The sequence below is a fragment of the Salmo trutta genome, chromosome 10, assembly GCF_901001165.1.
Source record: "Salmo trutta chromosome 10, fSalTru1.1, whole genome shotgun sequence".
NCBI classification, from domain to species: domain Eukaryota; kingdom Metazoa; phylum Chordata; class Actinopteri; order Salmoniformes; family Salmonidae; genus Salmo; species Salmo trutta.
This window is the reverse complement of record NC_042966.1, coordinates 6,616,591-6,644,168: the sequence shown is the minus strand read 5'-3', so window position 1 is coordinate 6,644,168 and position 27,578 is coordinate 6,616,591. Positions and strand designations below refer to the sequence as shown.

Here is a 27,578-nt window from a genome sequence, read left to right as displayed (position 1 = left end):
CCTCTCCCTAAGGCACACACAGACATTCCAATCCCCAACACTAAAGAAAAAATGATTAGTCTGCTGCCTTAGAATTTACGAAGGACGTGAGGTGTCATAAACCACTCCCCCATCAATCCCTCTGCGGGAGGGAGAGATATCTCTGTTGAACTGTGATCTACTGTAACCTGATCTTCACAGGCCAGTCATGACACTAGGATACAGGCATGCTAGTGTCCTGGGGCCTCATTTATAACCATTGCGCAAATTTCACACTACAACATTTCTGCATGCTCCATTTCTGAAAAGTTGGCGCACGTACAAACATATCGAGATTCATAAACTTGCCGCAAGCCTTACATACACATGTTTCCCATTACAAATATCCTGTATGACAATAATCCTTCATTTACTGTATAATTTGGAACTATTCCCATCAGGCCACGGCATGCAAAGACTAATTGTTGTTCAATATTTAGTTAATGAATAGATTAATAGATTTATTTGTCCTGTCCTGGTATACGCTCAGAGATTAAATAGACAATGAAGTTGCGCTCCTATCGCACAGAATTACTGTACCCTACACACACTGTGAAATATTTTACGTAAGCCACGGTCTATTTACTGTGTTGGCAGAATCTTTAGCAGTAATTTATAATGTATCTGGAAAGAGAAAACAATTGCAAACTGTCGTGGACCTTTCAGCAGAACATTTGAATTCAACAGTGTTTTCCATCGACTTTTCCCCCAACGTAAATATGATTGACTGGCCAGGAATTCCGAAACCTTGTAGGGCACACACTTCCAGCAGCAGTATGATCCACCTTGTTATCTCTACTGTTGATTGTGCTGCTATCTTGTGCCAAATCCTTCTTGAAGGATATGTTTTATCTAAATGAAGACAAACTTCAATAAATTATGGTTAAAGGGCCACACAGCCATGTCTGAGCTTTTAAATTAAATTGTACAAAATAAGGATATATAATATGGGATATTTGATTCCGTAACAGGATGGTGGTGGAAATTACAATGGGAAAGAACAGGTGATGTCATCCTCTGCCACCTTGACAATCAACGTGATTGACACCCAGGACACGCCTCCTAGCTTTGTCGGGACACCATATTTCGGATACGTTTATGAAGTGTCCGTACCAGTAAGTACAAACATGCACAGCTCTCAAGATATCACACTAACATGACACACACACACATGAAGAACACCGTACATTTGTATAACACTTCAACAAAAATGTAACCATGTCATTAGATTTAGGCTAATTTGGGGAATTTTAGTGCATCCCGCCGACAGGAATAAACATCTTTCTGGTAAGAAGGGCATTGGTGTATGTTTCATGATTAACGACTCATGGTGTAATTGTAACAACATACAGGAACTCAAGTCCTTTTGTTCACCTGACCTAGAATTCCTCACAATCAAATGCCGACCGTATTATCTCCTAAGAGAACTCTCCTCGGTTATCGTCACAACCGTGTATATCCCCCACAAGACGACCATCAAGAAACTTCACTGGACTTTATGCAAACTGGAAACCATATATCCTGAGGCTGCATTTATTGTAGCTGGGTATTTTAAAGAATAAATAAGCAAACACGTTTGGTGTTTGCCAAATGGCATGTGGGAGACTCCCCAAACATATGGAAGAAGGCACTCTGGTCAGACTAAAATCTATAGAGGTTAACTTCCTGACTGATGTCTTGAGCTGTTGCTTCAATATATCCACATAATTTTCCCTTCTCATGATGCCATTTATTTTGTGAAGTGCACCAGTTCCTCCTGCAGCAAAGCACACACAAAACGTGACAACCAGTTGTTGCTTCAATATATTCACATAATTTTCCCTTCTCATGATGCCATTTATTTTGTGAAGTGCACCAGTTCCTCCTGCAGCAAAGCACCCCCAAAACATGATGCTGCCACCCCCATGCTTCATGGTTGAGATTGTGTTCTTCGGCTTGCAAGCCTCCCCCTTTTTCCTCCAAACATAACGATGGTCATTGTGGACAATCAATCAATAAAATGTATTTATGAAGCCCTTCTTACATCAGCTTATGTCACAAAGTGCTATACAGAAACCCAGCCTAAAACCCCAATCAGCAAGCAATGCAGGTGTAGAAGCACGGTGGCTAGGAATAACTCCCTAGAAAGGCCAGAACCTAGGAAGAAACCTTGAGAGAAACCAGACTATGAGGGGTGGCCAGTCCTCTTCTGGCTGTGCTGGATGGAGATTATACTTGACCTGGGGAAACACTGGGGGAGTGCTTGGGCACTCATCAAAGAGAGCAGTTTGTCCGGCTCATCTATCTAATCCTCGCCTTACATTAACATAGCATGCCTCAAATGTAAATTGTCCACCACAGTGAAATAGGCTACTTCTATGTGAAGTAATGAGGAGGTGGAACACACCTCATTTCAAAATGTTGTTTGAAAATAATTTCAAATTGACAAATTGAAACAAAGCCTAAAGATAATTAGCAGACAGAGTGCCTTGATTTGAGGGCAGTGCGAGTTAACTGTCCTGTCCTGCGTGACAATCCCATTTTAGAACAGTGAGCATATTCTGACATCACACCCATAAAAAAAATCATGCTGGGGAGACCGTTAGAGATATTTGGAACTCAAGCATGAAAAGTAGGGGTATGCCGCCATGGCAATACTCGTATTTGTAATCATACCCATAAATTGACAGTTGATAGTCGGATTGGATCGGATGATACTGGTGATACTCATTTTTTAATATGCGTAAGTAGATGTTGGCAAAATACCTCCCTGCACATTCTCACAGTCACTGCAAAAAAAGCTGCAGATTAGGAGTAGTGCAAGGAGGGGTGTGTGTGTGTCCTCAACATGCAGCGGGCAGCCTAGTTTGCTGTCAGTCAGTCAGAATGCCCATCAGCGTTTCATATTTTTTCAATTGCCTTGTCTCGCTTGATAGATATTATGCACATTGATAGCTTGAAAGCAAATATCCTCGCCATGTGATTTATCATGGTATCAGGCAGCAGGAATCTAAAAGACTAGACCAAAAACGTGAGGAAAACTGATCAGGTGAACTTATGAAGCGAGTGGGGGAGTGATTTCTACTTATTGCACATTGAAAAAGTCCAGAAATTCCTTTATGTTGATGTATTCTTTCAAATCCAAACAGTTTTCCATGTTGATTTAAATGACATCAGTTGGAAATGTATCGTTTTTTGTTGTTGTTGTTGAAATTACATGGAAATGCTGTTTCAACCCGTTTGTAACCAGTGGGTTATCTCTCTGCAGTCGCTTAGTAGCCCCATGCTGTGTTTTTGCGGTGGACTGCTCCAGGGGTATATTCACCACGAACCAAATGGAAGCAAACAGAAGCGAACGGAATGATACAGGGACCTACCTGCATTTGTCCAATTTAAACTCTAGTTTTTGCTGTAAAATGTTTTCTGTTTGGAGTAAAAGGTTTACATGGCAAAACATTTAGCAACTTTATGCTACGGTCTTTGTCTAATGAATCTCCTTATTATCAGCATGAAACAGCCTAAATGACAAGTGTAATTGTAAACACTGAGTGATGTTGCATGTGTTACATTCAGCAAAAACATGACTGTTCAACTATTGAAATATCATGTTAACTATATTTCTGTTTTTGAAGTTGATGGGAATTCATAAACTAAGATTGTATTCATTCAAGGCCTCATAATATGGACGATAGAAAATACATTTTGGGGGAGCATGGTATATATTGTGCAACTGGTAACATGTAGACTGAACAACAAAATTATATTTATAGTATTAATATATAATATTTTTCTCTATTTCTTATATATACATCTTCATTTTAGTCCAACAAGCAAACTGTTTCCGTCCATGTAGCTATTGGAGCTACTCCAGCTGTATTTATCCTGAATGCCTCTAATGCCTCAAAGCTTATTACCAATCCTGTTTTACTGGTAATTGCATAGATTTGTTTCATAGCTCAGACTATTCTAATAACACTTCTGTCCTCAGGGTTCGGAAATATTCACCGTTTTCGCCAAAGATGGAGACCTAGGAATGCCCAAACCAATCCATTATTCCCTTGAGAATGGTAAGCGTCAACAGTTATCCAGTAGGCTTTCTATTGAGTATCTCTGTATACAAGGCATTCAATGGTCTGCTTCTATCTAAGATGTAAACACATGAAATCGTGATCTGCTGTCAGTGTGTTAAGAGGAGCAAACGTCAGCTCCCAAAGAATGAAATGAGACTGTTTCCGAGTGCACTTGAAATGTGCATCATGCAATATGAATGGTCTTGATCTTATGAAGAGGTAACTCCATTGACCAATTTATTGAAAGCTAAGCAATGTTACAGTTGACTAGACTAGCCAGCAAATACTGTAAACGTCAATGTGCCTGCTCAGGAAGCTGGTGTTTCATTAGCCATCTCTCTGTCAGTGAATTCAAGTTTGAATCATGTTTTTGCATGAAAACCTCTTTTCAAATAACTAGCTGCAGGCTTAAATAAACATGAATTTATATAATTTGCATAGAAACCCAAATAAAAGCATGTAGATGGAAAGATGTGGGGGTGTCATGTATGCTATAATGGAGGTTTAAAAATGACAGCTGCATACTGTATGCTTATTAACCTGTTGGGGCAGTATTTTCACGGCCGGATACAAAAACGTACCGATTTAAACTGGTTACTACTCTTACCCAGAAACGAGAATATGCATATAATTAGCATAGGACCTACTGAAGAGATGACTCTTCAATAAAGACTTAAAGGTTGAGACCGAGTCTGCATCTCTCACATGGATAAGCAGACAATTCCATAAAAATGGAGCTCTGTAGGAGATTCCCACTCTCACCTTAGACTGACTGTACAGTGGCTTGCGAAAGTATTCACCTCCCTTGGCATTTTTCCTTTTTTGTTGTCTTACAACCTGGAATTAAAATAGATTTTTGGGGTGTTTGTATCATTTGATTTACACAACATGCCTACCACTTTGAAGATGCAAAATATTTTTTCTTGTGAAACAAACAAGAAATTAGACAGAAAAAACTGAAAACTTGAGTGTGCGTAACTATTCACCCCCCAAAGGGTGATGAAAAACATCCCCACAGCATAATGCTGCCACAACCATGCTTCACAGTGCGGATGGTATTCTCGGGGGGATGAGAGGTGTTTGGTTTTTACCAAATGCAGCGTTTTCCTTGATTGCCAAAAAGCTTGTTTTTAGTCTCATCTGACCAGAGTACCTTCCTCCATATGTTTGGGGAGTCTTCCACATGCCTTTTGGCAAACACCAAATACGTTTGCTTATTTTTTTATTTAAGCAATGGCTTTTTCCTGGCCACTCTTCCATGAAGCCCAGCTCTTTGGAGTGTACGGCTTAAAGTGGTTCTATGGACAGATAATCCAATCTCTGCTGTAGATCTTTGCAGCTCCTTCAGGGTTATCTTTGGTCTCTTTGATGCCACTCTGATTAATGCCCTCTTTGCCTGGTCCATGAGTTTTGGTGGGCGGCCCTCTCTTGGCAAGTTTGTTGTGGTGACATATTCTTTCAATTTTTTTATAATTAATTTAATGGTGCTCCTTGGAATGTTCAAAGTTTATGATATGTATTTATAACCCAACCCTGATCTGTACTTACTTCTCCACAACTTTGTCCCTGACTTGTTTGGAGGGCTCATTGGTCTTCATGGTGCCGCTTGCTTGGTGGTGCCCCTTGCTTAGTGGTGTTGCAGACTCTGGAGCCTTTCAGAACAGGTGTATATATACACTGAGATCATGTGACAGATCATGCGACACTAAATAAAGTCCACCTGTGTGCAATCAAAACTTATGTGACTTCTGAAGGTAATTGGTTGCACCAGATCTTATTTAGTGGCTTCATAGCAAAGGGGGTGAATACTTATGCATGCACCACTTTTCAGTTTTTTTATTTATTTGAATCCTCACCAGACATCACCGACAATAACCCACCGTTGCTGGACCAGACAGGACTGGCAAAAAGTGCTCTTCACTGACGAGTCGCGGTTTTGTCTCACCAGGGGTGATGGTCGGATTCGCGTTTATCGTTGAAGGAATGAGTGTTACGCCGAGGCCTGTACTCTGGAGCGGGATCGATTTGGAGGTGGAGGGTCCGTCATGGTCTGGGGCGGTGTGTCACAGCATCATCGGACTGAGCTTGTTGTCATTGCAGGCAATCTCAACGCTGTGCATTACAGGGAAGACAGCCTCCTACCTCATGTGGTACCCTTCCTGCAGGCTCATCCTGACATGACCCTCCAGCATGACAATGCAACCAGCCATACTGCTCGTTCTGTGCATGAGTTTCTGCAAGACAGGATTGTGTGTTCTGCCATGGCCAGCGAATTCCAGGATCTCAATCCTATTGAGCACGTCTGGGACCTGTTGGATTGGAGGGTGAGGGCTAGGGCCATTCCCTCCAGAAATGTCCGGGAACTTGCAGGTGCCTTGGTGGAAGAGTGGGGTAACATCTCACAGCAAGAACTGGCAAATCTGGTGCAGTCCTTGAGGAGATGCACTGCAGTAGTTAATGCAGCTGGTGGCCACACCAGATACTGTGTTACTTTTGATTTTGACCCCCCTTTGTTCAGGGACACATTATTCCATTTCTGTTATTCACATGTCTGTGGAACTTGTTCAGTTTATGTCTCAGTTGTTGAATCTTGTTTTGTTCATACAAATATTTACACATGTTAAGTTTGCTGAAAGTAAATGCAGTTGACAGTGAGAGGATGTTTCTTTTTTTGCTGAGTTTACTTAGAAAAAAAAGTGCTAAGAGTGTACAATGTACATTCTACAGTACATTCCTACTCCCTATGACATGTTCCTACCGTACTGTCATATCTCTCCTCTGTCCTATGCAGGTACAGATGGTGTTTTTAGCATCAACAAAACAAGTGGTGTGATCAGTCTGCTGACTTACCCTATCTTTCTGAAGAGGGAAACTTTCAACATGAAAGTCAAGGTAGGTTTATGTAGCCACACAATAAGACAGAACTGTAGGCTATAATATACTGCTCCAGTAGGAGTTGTTTGTTTGATTGTTATGGAATGTGTTCCTAGTCACTGTAATACTTTTGTGTAATCTCAACAGTAAAACACTGCAGAATGCACAGTAAAATTATTGTGCAGACAGCATTGAATTATGGGTAAAATGCTGAAAAATACTGTTATTAACTGTAATTGGAAGCCTCCTGTAAGAATTACTCTAACATACTGTATTTCTTTACAGTAATAGCTTATGCCTACTGTAGATTCAAATGATCAGTTTCAGGCACGAACGTCATGCTGTCAGGTGAGAAATATGAAGCTCAGACTATTTAAAAAAATATCTTCTTGAAGCGGCTGTGAAGTGGATGAATACTTTCAACTTCTGCTGGGTAGGAATCTTGACTTGTTTATAAGTATCTTTATTGCTAGACAACATTGAATTACTGCATATTTTCTTAGCTGGCTTAAGTTCGCTAGCTATCCAGCTAGCTAGCTCAAATTGATGCAAGCCATTTTGGTCTGCTCTAAATTGCTCGTAAATATCTTGCTTTGCAACCTAGATGAAAATCACCCAGATAATATTTGTTGTGATGATAGGCTTTTAGGTACACCGCAGCCTGTGAGTGACATAGAAAATAAACTGAGTGCAGATTTGTGACGCTTTGTTTTCACCATTACTACAGAGAAAATTTCTTGTTTCTAGCAGTTCAAAAGATATTACCCATATTTTTAGCGGCACAATGTTTTTTTTCAGATAGATGGGCTGTATTTTACACATAATCCACACCATGGACCGTTAAACTACTTGTGAGCCGCTAAACCCAATAAATGAATAACTACTCCACCAGTGTTGTATCAAGGTGCCTGCCAACCTAAGGTGTTTGCCACTGGGAAGCTGTAAATCAGTGTCGCTCGCAGTAGCTAGTAACATGGTCAATTGTTTTCCCTCCCGGGGTTATATTTAAAGTAGGATAGCAGCCTACACAACAAATAACTAATAGTGGTAGCCAACCAGATGTCACCGTGATACAGTCCACTCAATGGGAAGAGCATGAATGCCAAGAACACCAGGACACAATGTCCTCCTTTGCCCTGTGTGATTCGGTTCGCTTGGCTCTCAGCTGCACAACATATGTCATCGTTTTGCAGGCCAGGGGTGTCCATTATAGCTTCTCCCCGCTAACCATTTGTTTAATGTTGTTCCATAATGTTACAGGGTTAGCTAAACCTGTTCACTTTACTAGTAGTATGCAAATGTTTGGTGGCACAGAAAGAAAATGAAATGTGAGTCTGGTAAAATAATCTGTGGTATTGTGTAGGCTAAAGCAATGTTTTATTAGTTAGGTAGTATTTTGAAGTAGGTGTATCTAGCTGTCTCTTTTTTGTATTTGTTCAATGCCTTTAGGATAGGCGTCCCACTAGCGGCACACCTCGACAACATCTGGTGAAATTGCAGAGCGCGAAATTCAAATTACAGTATTATAAATATTTAACATTCATAAAAATACAAGTGTTATACATCAAACTAAAGTTTAACGTCTTGTTAATCCAGCCGCTGTGTCAGATTTCAAAAAGGCTTTACGGCGAAAGCACACCATGCGATTATCTGAGGACAGCACCCCGCTTACAAAAGCATACAAACATTTTCAAGCCAAGTAGAGGAGTCACAAAAGTCATAAATAGCAATAACAGGAATCACTTACTGTCATGATAATTTTCTATCCCAATGATAATAACTAACAATCAATAAGCTTTGACCAATCCACAAGGTTTGTAAGACACTGGGTTAATAATAATTAGTCAAAGACTCAGCTTCTGCAAAAGGTTCATACAGTTTATTCACGAGAACGTTCTGAAGTCCATAATACAAAGACATCCATTTTATAGTTCATCCCTTACTTACGCACATACATCCACACAAACAGTAGATATCCTACGCACATACATACACACGAACAGTAGGTGAGTTGTATGCCTCCCCAGAGTTCTCACCACTGTTTATCACTACCCAGCGCTGTCCGTTCCATTCCCCCGAGATTAGAGAAACCTTGAAAAGTACTCCCTGTCCTATCATAAGTTTCTCCGAGTTCTAGCCAGGTCGAGTCAAACACAGTTTAATTGTTCTCTGTATTTTCTTCGGCACACACATACACACACATTTATCTCCCTCCCAGTCCAACCTAGTTGGACTTATGTTTAATACTTTAATTATTCCTTATACATGCTACATAAACTATAATCTCTAATGGTTACGTTTCAGGGTAGAATTATTTAATCATTAGCTTTAAACATACAAAATTATACATTTTTCAGAATACAAGCCTGAAACAATGTCTAAAGACTGTTGACATCTAGTGGAAGCCATAGGAACTGCAATCTAGGCCCTAACCCAATGGATACTCTATAGACATTCAATTGAAAACTAAACACATCAAAAATATCCCACTTCCTGGATGGATTTTCCTCAGGTTTTCACCTGCCATGTCAGTTGTGTTATACTCACAGACATTATTTGAACAGTTTTGGAAACTTCAGAGTATTTTCTATCCAACTCTATCAATTATATGCATATCCTAGCTTCTGGGCCTGAGTAACAGGCAGTTTACTTTGGGCACGCTTCTCATCCAAACTTCCGAATACTGCCCTCTATGCTAAAAAAGTTAGAAAAGTGAATTTCATATACTGAACAAAAATATAAACGCAACATGCAACAATTTCAACAATGCCAATTGCACGCTCCCTCAAAGCATAGGTGGCCCAGAGGAAGCCAGATGTTCTCAACTCTATATTGCCACATTCAGGCAGCTTCATTAAATAGTACATGCAAAACACCAGTCTCAACGTCAACAGTGAAGAGGCAACTCTGGGATGCTGGCCTTCTAGGCAGAGTTGCAAAGAAAAAGCCATATCTCAGACTTGCCAATAAAAAAAAAAATATTAAGATGGGCAAACGAACACAGACACTGGACAGAGGAACTCTGCCTAGAAGGCCAGAATCCCAGAGTTGACTCTTCACTGTTGATGTTGAGACTGGTGTTTTGTGGATACTATTTAATGAAGCTGCCAGGGGCCTCCCACTCCTCTTTCTATTCTGGTTAGAGCCAGTTTGCTCTGTTCTGTGAAGGGAGTGATGGTTGCTGAAAATGGGCCTCTGTACGCCTATGTAGATATTCCATAAAAGATCTGCCGTACACTGTATTCTGATTAATTTGATGTTACTTTAATGGACAAGAAAATGTGCTTTTCTTTCTAAAACAAGGACATTTCTAAGTGACCACAAACTTTTGAACGATAGTGTAGGTCACCATAGCCTTGGTCTCCGGACCCGACAGAGAGTACAGTCATCTCTGGGGCGGGGGGTCGTGCCTGGGAGAAGGTTGATCCCGCAGTCATAGGGTTGGTGCGGAGGAAGCAAAGTGGCACAGGCCTTACTGAAAACCTCCCAGAGGTCCTGATACTCGTAGCATGGCAGAACGGGCTCCAGCCCATGATGGCACCAGCAGTCCAGTCAATAAGGGGATTGTGTCGCTGGAGCCACGAGAATCCCAATACTACAGGAACCTGTGGAGACTTAATCAGCATGAATTGGATAGCCTCGCTGTGGTTCCCTGACACTGGTAGGTTGATCGGAGTGGTATTGCGGCCTATAGAGTGCCCATCCAGCGCTCTAACTTCCAAGGGAATGGAGAGGGGCTGAGTGGGGATGCCCAGCTCCAACACCAAGGTAGCGTCCATTAAACTCTCATTGGCCCCAGAGTCGTTGAGTACCTGGAGAGATTTCGACTGGTTTCCCCACAGCAGGATGGCATGGAAAGGGATGAAAGTAAGGGGAGAAGAAAGTTCTCCGTATGGCCCACCAGAGTACTCTCCCCTACTGGTGAGCCTGGTCTTTTAGTGGACAGGAGGACACGAAATGACCAGTAGTCCCACAATACAAGCAACTCTTTGTGTGAAGCTGGTGTAGACGTTCGGCTGGGGACAGCCTAGCTCTGCCTAGTTGCATCGGCTGAGGAAGAGGTGAATCGACAGACTTCGGAAACTCTCGGGGGAAATTTGGTAGCCTCGTATCCTCTCGGCAACGGAGACATCAGGGGCTTCCGGGATGCCTCGGAGGCGAGGTGAAATCCTTTGGTGGGCGAGTGGAATCAGACCCCTTTTCCTTCCTACGTTCCCGTAGCCGCCCATCGATCCGGATGGTCAAGGCATTGAATGAGTCGAGATCCATCAGTAGTTCCCGGGCTGCTAGTTCGTCCTTCACCTCCTCCGATATTCCGTACAGGAACGTGACGAACCGCGATTCCAGGTTCCAGGCACTCTCTGATGGCAATGTGCGGAAATCCACTGCATAGTCTGTGGGAGTCTTGCCGAAGCTGGAATAACTTCCGGGCAGCCTCTCTCCCGGATAATGGGGAATCACAAACCTTCTTCACCTCCGCCACTAACTCATCCATACTGAAGCATACGGATCGACTGCTGTTCCCACACGGCCGTAGCCCAGGCGAGAGCTCATTCATCCCTCCTCCACTCCCCTGGAACTGTTCCCCAGGTTGTTGCTGTATATGTGAATGTGTTCTCAGTCAACTTACCTGGTAATATAAGGGTAAAATAATATATATTTTTTATATGACTGTGGATTCAAGGCGCAATTTAGATTTTGGCCACTAGATGGCAGCAGTGAACGTGCAAAGTGATCCAAATAACTATTGCATTACTATTTAGAATGTTGTATCCAGGCTGTATCATATCCGGCCATGATTCGAAGTCCCATAGGGTGGCGCACAATTGGCCCAGCGTCGTCCGGGTTTGGCAGGAGTAGGCCGTCATTGTAAATAAGAATTTGTTCTTAACTGACTTGCCAAGTTCAATAAAGGTTTAATTAACAAAATTGCTATTAAAAGTCTGCCCAAATGTGCCTAATTGTTCAGTTGATACATTTTCAAGTACGTAACTGTGCACTCTCCTCAAACAATAGAATGGTATTTTTTCACTGTAATAGCTACTGTATATTGGACAGTGCAGTTAGATTAACAATAATTTCAGCTTTCTGCCCATATAAGACATGGCTATGTCCTGGGAAATGTTCTTGTTACTTACAACTTCATGCTAATCACGTTAGCGCACGTTGTACTGAGAGGACCGTTAATATCAGGGCGGAATATTCAAAAAACAACAAAATGTCATAATTCAACTTTCTCAAACATACAACTATTTTACATCATTTTAAAGATAAACTTATCATTAATCTAACCACATTGTCTGATTTCAAAAAGGCTTTACAGCGAAAGCAAAACATTAGATTATGTTAGGAGAGTACATGGACAAAAATAATCACACAGCCATTTTCCAAGCAAGGACATGTGTCAATAAAACCCAAAACACAGCTAAATGAAGCACTAACCTTTGACGATCTTCATCAGATGACACTCCTAGGACCTCATGTTACAATACATGTATGTTTTGTTCGATGAAGTTCATATTTATATCCAAAAACAGCATTTTACATTGGAGCGTGATGTTCAGAAAGTGTATTCCCACCAAAACGTCTAGTGAATGTGCACATCAATTTACAAAAATACTCATCATAAACGTTGACAAAATATGTAACAATTATTTAAAGAATTATAGATAGACTACCACCACTGTGTCAGATTGGGTACATTTTTCATCCGGCCGTGAAAATCCTGCCCCCTAGACCAGACAGGTTAACCACTCCTATAAATTTGATAGATTATCAGATACTGAACAAGAAAGTCTGATTTCATTACCACTGAAACAGGACCCAAGTGGTAAATTTAAAGATTCTTTCCATTTAAAAAATTGGATACCCCTTTCACTTCAGTGTTGTGATGCAGAATTTCTGGCAAAATGCATAGCGCATAGAATTAAAAAGGTATTGTCGAATGTTATTCATCCTAATGAGACAGGTTTTTTTTACATGGATGATATATTGGAGATAATAATAGACAAGTACTGGAAGCAATAGAACACTATAAAAAATCTGTGAAACCAGGCCTGGTATTCATTGCTGACTTTGAAAAGGCTTATGATAAAGTACCAGAGGAATTTATTTATAAATGCCTGGAATTTTTACATTTTTGAGAGTCTCTTACTCATTGGGTTAAACTTATGTATAGTAACCCTATGTGTAAAATCTTAAATAATGTCTACTTCTCAGAAAGTATTAAACTGTCAAGAGGAGTAAAACAAGGTTGTCCACTATCACCACATCTATTTATTATGGCCATCTAAATGTTAGCTAATAAAATCACATCCAACATTAATATCAGGAGGCTAGAAATCCAGGGCTTAAAAACAGAGGTGCAATTGTAAGCTAATGATTTATGTTTTCTTTTAAATTCACAATTGGCATACCTCCACAGCCTCATAGACCATCTAGATACATTTTCTAACCTCTCTGGACAACAATCAAATGATGATAAGTACTATATTATGTATTGGATCATTAAAAAAATACAACTTTGACATTATCGTGTAGTTTACCAATAAAATAGTCTGACGGTGATGTGGACATACTCAGTATTCATATCCCGAAATGCATAAATTAGCTCACTACAATACATTTCAATAGAAAGTATAAGATCTTGCTACCATGGAAAAGAAAATACCTGTGTATTTATGGAAAAATTAGCTCTTTAGTCATATCCTAGTTTATATGTTTGCTTATGGCCTTGCCTACACCTAGCAACTTGTTTTTTTAAATTATATGAGCAAAGAATATTCATTTTTATTTGAAACTGCAAGCCAGACAAAATCAAATGGGCGTATTTATATAATTAATATCATTTTTGAGGGCAGAAATTAGGAAATATTAAGGCATTAGACCTTTCACTAAAGGCTTCAGTAATACAAAAGTTATACTTAAATGCAAACTGATTCTCTAGGAAATTAGTAAGAATGATCCACCCCTTGTTGAAGAATGGCTTTTTTCCCTTTTTTTAGATTACAACCTCTCATTTTCAGTTATTTGAAGATGAAATATTCTCCAAAATATACCTTTTTTTAAAACAAGCCATAAAACTTGGTTACAGTTTCAGTTTAATTCACCAGAAAATAAAGAACAAATAATACAACAGATATTATGGTTAAACTAACATATACTAATTGTTAAAAATTATTTTTATTAAAAAAGAAATAATAATTAAATATTTGTTTTTTAAAGGTATATTCTTTGAAAATTATATCATAAATAGGACTGGTGAAATTATGTCACACATGCAGCTAACTAAAATATATGGAAATGTCTGCTCTACCCAAAATTACAACCAACTAATTATAGCATTACCACAAAGGTGGAAGGGGGGAAAAGTAAGGAACTTGTCTGCCAACACAGCATTAAATACCAAAATTGGTTAAAGAAAATTGTGATAAATAAAAGTTACCAGTTTCATTTCAGGACCAAAAAATGTGCAGCTGTGCCATATATGTAGATTGCAAAATAGTTGGAAGAGATTTTCGATGTACTGTTTCTATTGCACATGGTTTATGAGCTGATTCACAAATGATTCACAAACCTTAAAATGTACCTATTTAAATTATTATACATTATTTTTGCAACCAATAGAATGTTATACACAGTGCACTGGGAAAGTATTCAGACCCCTTCACTTTTTCCACATTTTGTTTCATTACAGCTTTATTCTAAAATGGATTTAAAAAAAATATCATAAATCTACACACAATACCTATACCTACATAATGACAAAGTGATAATAGGTTTTTAGAAATGTTAGCAAATGTTTTAAAAATAAAAACAGAAATACCTTATTTACATAAGTGTTCAGAATCTTTGCTATGAGACCCGATATTGAGCTAGGGGTATCCTGTTTCCATTGATCGTCCTTGAGATGTTTCTACAACTTGATTGGAGTCCACCTGTGGTAAATTCAATTGATTGGACATGATTTTGAAAGGCACACACCTCCCTATATAAGGTCTCACAGTTGACAGTGCATGTCAGAGCAAAAACCAAGCCATGAAGTCGAAGGAATTGTCCATAGAGCGCCGAGACAGGATTGTGTTGAGGCACAGATCTGGGGAAGGGTACCAAAAGATTCTGCAGCATTGAAAGTCCTGAAGAACACAGTGGCCTCCATCATTCTTAAATGTAAGAAGTTTGGAACCACCAAGGCTCGTCCTAGAGCTGGCTGCCCGGCCGAACTGAGCAATCAGGGGAGAAGGGCATTGGTCAGGGAGGTGACCAAGAACCCGATGGTCACTCTGACAGAGCTGCAGAGTGCTTCTGTAGAGAAGGGAGAACCAACCAATAAGTCCTTTATGGTAGAGTGGCCAGACGGCTGACACTCCTCATTAAAAGACACCCGACAGCCCACTTAGAGTTTGCCAAAATGTACCTAAAGGACTCAGACAATGAGAAACAAGATTCTCTGGTAAAATGAAACCAAGATTGAACACTTTGGCCTGAATGCCAAGCATCACATCTAGAGGAAACCTGGCACCATCCCTACGGTGAAGCATGGTGGTGGCAGCATCATGCTGTGGTGATGTTTTTCAGCAGCATGGACTGGGAGACTAGTCAGGATCACGGGAAAGATAAACAAAGCAAAGTACAGAGATCCTTGATGAAAACCTGCTCCAGAGCGCTCAGGACCTCAGACTGGGACGAAGGTTAATTTTCCAAGAGGACAACGATCCTAAGCACACAGCCAAGACAACGCAGGAGTAGCTTCAGGACAAGTCTCTGAATGTCCTTGAGTGGCCCAGCTTGAGCCTGGACTTGAACCCGATCAAATATCACTGGAGAGACCTGAAAATACCTGTGCAGCGACGCTCCGCATCCAACCTGACAGAGCTTGAGAAGATCTGCAGAGAAAAATGGGAGAAACTCGCCTAATATAACTTTGTCATACTCAAGAAGACTCGAGGCTGCAATCGCTGCCAAAGGTGCTTCAACAAAGTACTGAGTGAAGGGTCTGAATACTTATATAAATGTGGTATTTCAGTTTAGTATTTTATATCAATTTGCAAAAATATCTAAAAACTTGTCATTATGGGATACTGTGTTTAGATTGATGAGGATAAAAAACAGTTTCATCCATTATTGAATAAGGCTGCAACAAAGTGTGGAAAAAAGTCAAGGGATCTGAATACGTTCTGAATTCATTGTATATACAATATGTATACAGTACCAGTCAAAAGTTTGGACACACCTACTCATTCTAGGGTTATTTTTCTACAATGTACGTCAAAACTATGAAATAACACATATGGAATCATGAGAGCTCTCATTCCACTTTCTGGCGCCTTCTGAGAGCCAATGAAAGCCTTAGAAAATGTCTCGTTACAGCAGAGATGCTGTATTTTTGATAGAGATGCCCTAGAAGGAAAACAAATTGTCAGACAGGGCACTTCCTGTATAGAATCTTCTCAGGTTTTGGCCTGCCATATGAGTTCTGTTATACTCACAGACACCATTCAAACAGTTTTAGAAACTGGAGTGTTTTCTATCCAAATCTACTAATTATATGCATATTCTAGTTTCTGGGCAGGAGTAGTAACCAGATTAAATCGGGTACATTTTTTATCCGGCCGTGAAAATACTGCCCTCTATCCCAAACAGGTTAACCACATACCCTGAATATGTTCCAAATGTTTGTAAATCATCCATCAATTGATGTACACTTGAATCTGGGTCTTTAATAATAAGATAACATCATCAACCAGCTTCATGAGGAATGGTTTTCCAACAGTCTTGAAGGAGTTCCCACATATGATTTTTGGTTGCTTTTCCTTTACTCTGCATTCCAACTCACCCCAAACCATCTCAATTGGGTTGAGGTTGCATGATAGTGGAGGCCAGGTCATCTGATGCAGCACTCTATCACTCTCCTTGGTCAAATAGCCCTTACACAGCCTGGAGGTATGTTTTGGGTCATTGTCTTGTTGAAAAACGAATTATAGTCCTACTAATCACAAACCAAATGGATGGCGTATCACTGCAGAATGCTTTTGGTAGCCATGCTGGTTAAGTGTGCCTTGAATTCTAAATAAATCACATACAGTGACACCAGCAAAGCACCCACACACCATCACACCTCCTCCTCCATGCTTCACAGTGGGAACCGCACATGCAGAGATCATTCGATCACCTCTTCTGCATCTCACAAAGACACGGTGGTTAGAAGAAAAACCTCAAATTTGGACTCATCAGACCAAAGGACAGATTTCCACATGTCTGTTGTCCATTGCTCGTGTTTCTTGTTCCAAGCAAGTCTCTTCCTCTTATTGGTATCTTTTAGTAGTGGTTTATTTGCAGCAATTTGACCATGAATGCTTGATTCACACAGTCTCCTCTGAACAGTTGATGTTGAGATGTGTCTGTTACTTGAACTCTCAGAAGCATTTATTTGGGCTGTAATCTGAGGTGTTTCTCCCACTATTCTGAACTGGACTCACCTTCTTATTTGTGGACTTTACTCTAAGTAATTTATCCTATGCAGCAGAGGTAACTCTGGGTCTTCCTTTCCTGTGGCGGTACTCATGAGAGCCACTGTCATCATAGTGCTTGATGGTTTTTGTGACTGTACTTGAAGAAACTTTAAAAGTTCTTGAAATTTTCCGCATTGATTGACCTTCAGGTCTTCAAGTATTGATGGTCTGTTGTTTCTCTTTGCTTATTTGAGCTGTTCTTGCCATAATATGGACTTGGTCTTTTACCAAATAGGGCTATATTCTGTATACCACCCCTACCTTGTCACAGCACAACTGATTGGCTCAAACGCATTAAAAGGAAAGAAATTCCACAAAAAAAAATTATTTTAACAAGGCACACCTGTGATTTGAAATGAATTCCAGGTGACTACCTCATGAAGCTGGTTGAGAGAATGCCAAGAGTTTGCAAATCTGTCATCAAGGCAAAGGGTGGCTACTTTGAATAATCTCAAATATAAAATATATTCTGATTTGTTTAACACTTTTGTCACGTCCTGGCCAGTCTAAGGGTTAATTGATATTGTAGTTTGGTCAGGACGTGGCAGAGGGTATTTGTTTTATGTGGTGTGTTTGTTGTAGGGCAGTTGATTTAGGTATTCTGGGGTTTTTGGGCACTGTTTGATTTTCATGTATTCTATGTTGAGTCTAGTGTGTCTGTTTCTATGTTTGGGTTCATTGGGGTTGGGACTCTCAATTGAAGGCAGGTGTTGTCTATTTGCCTTTGATTGAGAGTCCCATATATGAGGGTGTGTTTTTGTTTGTCTTTTGTGGGAGATTGATTTTGCACTGCGTTTTTGTATAGCCTGCAAAACTGTTACCGTTGTAAGTACTGGTTATTGTTTTTTTTGTTCAAGTGGATGCTTTACATGTTTTCTTCAATAAACATGAGTGTCCACAATCCCGCTGCATTTTGGTCCTCCTTTCCTCAACACAACGAAGAGTGTGACAACTTTTTTGGTTACTACATGATTCCATATGTGTAATTTCATCGTTTTGATGTCTTCACTATTATTCTACAATGTAGAAAATAGTAAAAATAAAGAAAAACCCTGGAATGAGAAGGTGTGTCCATACTTATGACTGGTACTGTGTACCTGATGTTCACTGCCTCTTATTGTTATTCCCTGTAAAGATGGGTCCTGTTTTATTTCCTGTGCTAATGGCTCAATGTCCAAGGTGAAGTGCGTGGGTGAAAGATTACAGCCTTGTCTTGCCCCTTGTTCATTCATCTTTATTCTAGCAGTCGGACATGAATACAGTGTTTTGATCCACTGTAATACTTCTTTGTTGAAACCAAATCTATCCATAACTTTGAATAGATAATCCCATCCCACTGAATCAAATGCTTTTCTGTATCTAGACTGATTAATATAGCACTTGTCTTACCCTGAGTGATGTGGTCAGGATGTGGTCCATGACATGTAGTGTTCTCCTTATGCTGTCCTGTGTCTGTCTATTTTGTATTAAACCAGTTTTATTCCTGTCATTCAAATCTGGTATAATGTGCTCCATTCTTTTGCCTATTATTGATGCATACAGTTTATCACCCATGTTAAGAATTGTGATAGGTCTATAGGAACTGCATTCCTTCTTATCTTTACCCTCTTTAGGAATTACCGATAATATGGCTTCTTTCCACAATGGTTAAGACAGGCCTGAAGTAGATGTTAGTAATTGTTATTTTATTTTATTTAACTAGGCAAGTCTGTTAAGAACAAATTCTTATTTACAATGACGGTATACCAAAATGCAGAAGGCCTCCTGCGGGGACGGGGTCTGAGATTCATTTTTTTTTTTAACAAAATATAAATATAGGACTAAACACACATCACGACAAGAGAGACAACACTACATAAAGAGAGACCTAAGATGACAACATAGCAAGGCAGCAACACATGACAACACAGCATGGTACAAAAACAACATGACAACAACATGGTAGCAACACAACATGGTAGCAGCACAAAACATGGTACAAACATTATTGGGCAAGAAACATGAATGTTCTCTGAAGGCTTTGAACCATTCAGAAAGGAAGCCTTCAGTGCCTGGAGATTTGTTTGCTTTTAGATTAGATATTGCATTATTCATTTCTTCAATGGTTATTTCTGAAGTAAGTCAATCATTTTGCTTTGTCTCAACTGAGGGGATATCAAGTGAGTTCAAAAAATGCTCTATTGTCTGTGCATCTGCCTTCTCTGGTTGCTTGTACAGATTTGTGTAATATGATTCAAATGCATTCTGTATTTCATCCAATTTGCATGTAATCTTCTTTGTTTTAGGGTCTTTTATTTTGACAAATGTATTCTGTGCTTGTTGTTTTCTGAGTCTCCGTGCTAGTCATTTTGTTACCTTTGTGCCTGCTTCATAATATTGTTTCAGAAACCTGAGCTTTTTCTCTACTTCTTCACCGTAAATCTGGTAAATTTCCTATTATAACTTTTGAATCTCACATAATTCAAGAGGGTCTGTGAAATGAATATGATTGTCACGTCCTGACCAGTAGAGGGTGTAGTTGGGTCAGGACGTGGCAGAAGAGTCTGTGTTTTTTTTTATTGTTTCATTAATTTTGGCCGTGTGACTTCCAATCAGGCACAGCTGTAGAGGGTTGTGGCTGATTGGGAGTCACACATAAGTTGCCTACTTTGCCTTGTGGGTTTGTGGGGAATTGTTGTGAGCACTGCTGCGTTTGTTTGAGCCTGCCACACTGTTGCGAGTATTGTTTGTTGTTTTGTTTGTTTCAAGTGGATGCTCTACTCCTTTTTTTTGGTAAAAAAAAAACCATGAGTATTCACACTTCTGCTGCGCCTTGGTCCACCTTTCATATCCACGAGGGAAGTCGTGACAGAATTCCCCACCAACACACGACCAAGCAGCGGAAGAAGGCTGGCGAGGTAAGGGAGACCGAGAGGCACCCCCAAGAATTTTTTAGGGGGGGGCACAAGGGGAGTGTTGCGGGGCAAGAATGGAGCCCCAGGCCAGCTCCCCGCACTAGCATGGAGGTGCGTGGTCACAATCGGGTACGCCCAGTACCAGCACCACGCACCAGGCTTCAAGTGCGTGAACCCAGCCTCGCCAGTCAACAGTCGTCAGAGCTGCCCGCCAGTCAACAGTCGTCAGAGCTGCCCGCCAGTCAACAGTCGTCAGAGCTGCCCGCCAGTCAACAGTCGTCAGAGCTGCCCGCCAGTCAAGTCGTCAGAGCTGCCCGCCAGTCAACAGTCGTCAGAGCTGCCCGCCAGTCAACAGTCGTCAGAGCTGCCCGCCAGTCAACAGTCGTCAGAGCTGCCCGCCAGTCAACAGTCGTCAGAGCTGCCCGCCAGTCAACAGTCGTCAGAGCTGCCCGTCAGTCAACAGTCGCCAGAGAGGTCAGACTGCGCTGAACTGCCAGAGTGGCCAGACTGCGCTGAACTGCCGGAGTGGCCAGACCGCGCTAAACTGCCGGAGTGGCCAGACCGCGCTAAACTGCCGGAGTGGCCAGACCGCGCTGAACTGCCGGAGTGGCCAGACCGCGCTGAACTGCCGGAGTGGCCAGACCGCGCTGAACTGCCGGAGGGGCCAGACCGCGCTGAACTGCCGGAGTGGCCAGACCGCGCTGAACTGCCGGAGTGGCCAGACCGCGCTGAACTGCCGGAGTGGCCAGACCGCGCTGAACTGCCGGAGTGGCCAGACCGCCCTGAACTGCCGGAGTGGCCAGACCGCGCTAAACTGCCGGAGTGGCCGGACCGCGCTAAACTGCCGGAGTGGCCAGACCGCGCTAAACTGCCGGAGTGGCCGGACCGCGCTAAACTGCCGGAGTGGCCGGACCGCCCTGAACTGCCGGAGTGGCCGGACCGCCCTGAACTGCCGGAGTGGCCGGACCGCCCTGAACTGCCGGAGTGGCCGGACCGCCCTGAACTGCCGGAGTGGCCGGACCGCCCTGAACTGCCGGAGTGGCCGGACCGCCCTGAACTGCCGGAGTGGCCGGACCGCCCTGAACTGCCGGAGTGGCCGGACCGCCCTGAACTGCCGGAGTGGCCGGACCGCCCTGAACTGCCGGAGTGGCCGGACTGCCCCGAGTTGCCGGACTGCCCGGACTGCCCCGAGCTGCCGGACTGCCCAGACTGTCCCGAGCTGCCGGACTGCCCAGACTGTCCCGAGCTGCTGGACTGCCCAGACTGCCTGGAACGGCCAGAACCTGAGCCGCCTCCAACATAGGTGGGTTGGGGAGGGGGGGTGTAGCACAGTGCCGTCGTTGACGGCAGCCACCCTCCCTTCCCTCCCTTATTGTTTAGGTGGTAATTTTTGTTGGGGATTTTCTGTGTTTTGTGTAGGTGCATTTCGGGGTATGCACCTTTGAGGGGGGGTACTGTCACGTCCTGACCAGTAGAGGGTGTAGTTGGGTCAGGACGTGGCAGAAGAGTCTGTGTTTTTTTTATTGTTTCATTAATTTTGGCCGTGTGACTTCCAATCAGGCACAGCTGTAGAGGGTTGTGGCTGATTGGGAGTCACACATACTTTGCCTTGTGGGTTTGTGGGGAATTGTTGTGAGCACTGCTGCGTTTGTTTGAGCCTGCCACACTGTTGCGAGTATTGTTTGTTGTTTTGTTTGTTTCAAGTGGATGCTCTACTCCTTTTTTTTGGTAAATAAAAACCATGAGTATTCACACTTCTGCTGCGCCTTGGTCCACCTTTCAAATCCACGAGGGAAGTCGTGACAATGATATTGTTCTAAGCTTCCTAATGTTTCCTGTAATTTCAGCAGTTTCTGTGCTTTAATCTTTTTCTCTAGAGATGATGTGGTATATTCCCTATCTGACGTGGAATTCGCACCATACATCAAGCAGTCCTAAATCCTGTAATATCCTATTGATCTTTTTAGCAAGCAGACACATTTTCCTATTTTATTTTGTGCTGTCCAATTTTGAGTTTAAAATCCCCTCCACAGATAAGAGTGCCAGATGTTTCTGTGGCAATTAAATCAAACACCTTCCTAAAGAAGACCATGTGTCAGGCGTGTGCGTACTTGTGGTGAAGTCAGGTGCAGGAGAGCAAGGAATTGTGAACAGGTGCACACTTTATTTTGTCAGGAGAAAGATTACAGACGGACGCAGCTGCATCAAAAATCTCCAGCCAACAAGGCAAAGTGTAAAGCGCGCAAAAACAGTCACAAAACATAAATGTTTAACAATTCAAACAAGCTTCGTGAAAATAACATGGAACTAACGAACGCCAGCCTGGCGCGTTACAAAACACGTAACACACAAACAATCTCACACAAAGCCATGAGGGGGAACAGAGGAATACATACATGTAGTGTGATTGGGAAATGAAACCAGGTATGCAGGGAACAAGACAAAAGAAATGGAAAGATAAAAAATGGAGCGGCGATGGCTAGAAAGCCGGTGACGTCGACTGCCAAACGCCGCCCAAACAAGGAGAGGAGCCGACTTCGGCGGAAGTCGTGACACCATGTTACTCCCCGGAGGCGCATATTCATTCAATAATAAAATTGAGCTTTTTGGCCATCAAGGAAAATGCTGTCTTGCGCAAAACAAACACCTCTCATCACCCTGAGAATACCATCCCCATAGTGAAGCATGGTGGTGGCATCATCATGCTGTGGGGATGTTTTTCATCGGCAGGGACTGGGAAACTGGTCAGAATTGAAGGAATGATGGATGGCTCTAAATACAGGGAAATACTTGAGGGAAACCTGTTTCAGTCTTCCAGAGATTTGAGACTGGGACGTCGGTTCACCTTCCAGCAGGACAATCACCCTAAGCATACCGCTAAAGCAACACTCGAGTGGTTTAAGGGGAAACATTTAAATGTCTTGGAATGGCCTAGTCAAAGCCCAGACCTCAATCCAATTGAGAATCTGTACACCAGCGGAACCCATCCAACTTGAAGGAGCTGGAGCAGTTTTGCCTTGAAGAATGGGCAAAAATCCCAGTAGCTAGACCTGCCAAGCTTATAGAGGCATACCCCAAGAGACTTGCAGCAGTAATTGCTACAAAAGATGGCTCTACAAAGTATTGACTTTGGGGGGGTGAATAGTTATGCACACTCAAGTTTTTTTTTTTTTTTGTCTTATTACTTGTTTGTTTCACAGTAAAAAACATATTTGCATCTTCAAAGTGGTAGGCATGTTGTGTAAATCAAATGATACAAACCTCCCAAAAATCCATTTTAATTCCAGGTTGTAAGGCAACAAAATAGGAAAAATGCCAAGGGGGTGAATACTTTCGCAAGCCACTGTAGCTAGATAGTTTACTGCTGTGGCTATTCACCTTAGCTTGGTACACAACAACTTCTGATTGAGAGGAAGCATGAGCACCACCACCAATCATACTACGCAACTGCCTACTGAAAAAGGCCATTACCATGACAAACTAGCGTAGCCATGTCAGCAAATGACTACTATCTGAACACACACACATCTGATTTGGTTAATTGTAACTTGCTGTTTGGACAGTCTGTATTCCAAAACAAAACTGGTTTGAGTATTAAGGCCTGCAGTGTGAACAAGGTTTAACAGAAAATGGGTTCAAACCAGGTTCAGACTTCATGCAATGACAAGGGTCTAATAATCATCTCTCTCTGTCCAGGCCTCTGAGGTCAGCCCTGAGGGGAACCTTATGGACTATGGGGTCACCACGGTCGTTATCCGGGTGGTAGACCTAAACAACCACCCCCCCACCTTCTATGGGGAGAATGGACCGCAGAACATGTTTGAGATGACCATGTACGAACACCCTCCGGAGGGAGAGATTATCCGTGGTCTGAAGATCACGGTCAATGATTCTGATCAGGTGAGTTTTTCATAGCGTTCTCTTATGGACCGCTGATTGCCTGGCCGACACCAAGGAATTTAACATTCCTTTATTCGAAGTGTACCTACATAAAGAAATGATAACACATCCATAAGCAGTATGATCATTTTATAAACGCTTATATCAACCACCGCAAATTTAAATCTCCACTATAATATATTGTCATATCAACGTAAATATAAACTTCCAATAGTTCTATAGATCACTAGAGTTGAATTCATCAAATAAATAAAACATTACTGCTTTTTAAGACAGCTGCATCATACTAGGAAGTAATTGTTAGTGTGGCTTGCAAAAGCAGCCACCCTTTAAATATTGCACTAATTATTTTTTACTTTACGTTATTATTAATGGGGCTTGCGAAGCAACAGTCCCCACTTTAAATCGTCGACATACTTAATCTTATTATTATTATTCTGGAATGCTACTTCTTTTACACCATTTAAGCTAGAAACGCCATTCAAAGGTTAAAAATGGGCTGGATTGAGTTGCTTACATACCATTTTTTACATCTTTTATACTTTTTAAACTACACTGAAAAAATATATAAATGCAACATGCAACAGTTACAGTCATTTTCAGTTTAAATAAATTCATTAGGTCCCAATCTATGGATTTCACATCACTGGGTAAACAGATATGCATCTGTTGATCACAGATACTGTACCTTAAAAAAGTACGGCCGTGGATTAGAAACCCAGTCAGTGTATGGTGTGAACTGCATTTGCCTCATGCAGAGCGAGAAGTCTCCTTTAAATAAAGTTGAACAGGCTTTTGATTGTGGCCTGTGGAATGTTGTTTCACTCCTCTTCAATGTCGATCCAGAGCATCCCGGACATGCTCAATGGGTGACATCTCTGGTGAGTATGCAGGCCATGGAACAACTGAGACATTTTCAGCTTCCAGGAATGGTGTACAGATCCTTGCGACATGGGGCCGTGCATTACTATGCTGAAACATGAGGTGATGGCGGTGGATGAATGGCACAACAATGGGCCTCAGGATCTAGTCACGGTGTCTCTGTGCATCCAAAGTGCCATCAATAAAATGCAATTATGTCGTTGACCGTAGCTTATACCTGCCCATACCATAACTGTCTGCCATCTGCCCGGTACAGTTGAAAAAGGGATTAATCCGTGCCAGTGGCCATCGAAGGTGAGCATTTGCTCACTGAAGTCGATTACGACACTGAACTGCAGTCAGGTCAAGACACTGGTGAGGACGACAACCACGCAGGTGAGCTTCCCTGAGATGGTTTCTGACAGTTTTTGCAGAAATTCTTCAGTTGTGCAAACCCCCAGTTTCATCAGCTGTCTGTGTGGCTGGTCTCAGACGATCCAGCAGGTGAAGAAGCCGGATGTTGAAGTCCTGGGCTGGCGTAGTTACACATGGTCTGCGGTTTTGAGGCCGGTTGGACGTACTGCAAAATTCTCTTAAACGACGTTGGAGGCGGCTTATGGTAGAGAAATGAACATTCAAATTATCTGGCAAAAGCTCTGACCACAATTACTGACCACAACCACACAACTACTGACCATGAGTACTGTCCACAGCTACTGACCACACAACTACTAAACAACACAACTAATGACCACAACCACGGCAACCTCTGACCACAACCACAAAATGACTGACCACAACTACTGACCACTACAGACCACAGTACGACCACAGCTACCAACCACAACCACACAGCTACTGACCACAACCACGGAACTACTGACCACAACTACTGACCACAGCCACGGAACTACTGACCACAACTGTCACATCTGCTCCCGCTGTTCTCTTTCCCTGGCGCTTGAGGGCGCCAGATGACCCTTCATCATGCCATCCATCACACACACCTGCCTTCCCTCGTCACTCACTTCAGCGTTATTGGACTCACCTGTACTCACTTATCACATGTTAATTTCCTCCCCTATATTTGTCTGTTCACTTGCTCTGTTCCCCGCTGCTGCATTGATTGTTTTTTGTCTTTAGTTTTAGTTCTGACGCTGTTCCTGTCTCATCCATGTCAGTTGTTTATTAAATGTTTACTCCCAGTACCTGCTTCGTCCCTCCAGCGTCATTCCGCGTAACAACTACAGAACCACAGAACTACAAACCAAAACTACTGACCACAACTACTGACCACAACCACAGAACTACTGACCACAACACTACTGAACCACACAATTAATAACCAAAACAACACAACTGTTGACCACAACTACTGGCCACAAACACACTACTACTGACCACAACTAATGACCACAACTACTGCTCTGGTCTGCACTAGCTCTGGTCCAGCTCTGGTCCTGGGCGTAGCTAGCTAGCTCTGGTTAGCACTAGCTTTGGTCTAGCTCTGGTCTACACTTTAAATTATAACTAACGAAATGTACATATATTAGCATATAATAACTAACAACAATAATTGTAACTCTTGAACAGTTCAAGCTAGAGACACTAAACCAACTTTCACTTGTTCATGCTATCCTAACTTCAAATTCGTTAACAGCTATAGTATAACTATAGACATTTGCACACATTTCCATAAAATAACCCACCAACAGTAACTATTGAAGCGTTCAAGGTAGAGACACCAAACCAACATTCATATGTTCAGGCTATTCAAACGTTTCATCTACAGTTGCAATAAAAAGTATGTGAACCCTTTGGAATTACCTGGATTTCTACATAAATTGGTCAAAAGATTTGATCTGATCTTCCTTTAGGTTACAACAATCGACAAAACACGGTGTGCTTAAACTAATAACACACAAATTATTTTATTTTTCTTATCTATATTGAATACATAATTTAAACATTCACAATGTAGGTTGGAAAAAGTATGTGAACCCCTAGACTAACAACTTCTCCAAAAGCTAATTGGAGTCAGGGGTCAGCTAACCTGGAGTCCAATCAGTGAGACGAGATTGGAGATGTTGGTTAGAGCTGCCCTGCAATATAATAAACACTCACAAAATGTGAGTTTGCTATTCACATGAAGCATTGCCTGATGTGAACCATGCCTCGAACAAAAGAGATCTCAGAAGACCTAAGATTAAGAACTGTTGACTTGCCTAAATCAAGCATAAAGCTTGATAAAAGCCTTGATGTTCATCAGTCCACGATAAGACAAATTGTTTATAAATGGAGCGCTGTTGCTACTCTCCCTAGGAGTGGCCGTCCTGCAAAGATGACTGCAAGAGCACAGCGCAGAATGCTCAGTAAGGTTAGGAAGAATCCTAGAGTGTCAGTGAAAGACTTACAGAAATCTCTGGAACATTCTAACATCTCTGTTGAAGAGTCTACAATACATAAAATAC

General features: G+C 41.9%; 1 protein-coding gene across 1 annotated transcript in view; it reads left to right on the top strand.

The window, feature by feature from the left end:
• Positions 1-27,578, top strand: part of LOC115201004 (cadherin-related family member 1) — a 122,651-nt gene that overhangs the window by 34,485 nt on the left and 60,588 nt on the right. The window contains exons 9-12 of the mRNA XM_029764188.1: positions 990-1,133; positions 3,986-4,064; positions 6,859-6,959; positions 24,043-24,246. Of these exons, the coding sequence (XP_029620048.1) occupies positions 990-1,133; positions 3,986-4,064; positions 6,859-6,959; positions 24,043-24,246 (528 nt within the window). The remainder of the gene's footprint in view (positions 1-989; positions 1,134-3,985; positions 4,065-6,858; positions 6,960-24,042; positions 24,247-27,578) is intronic.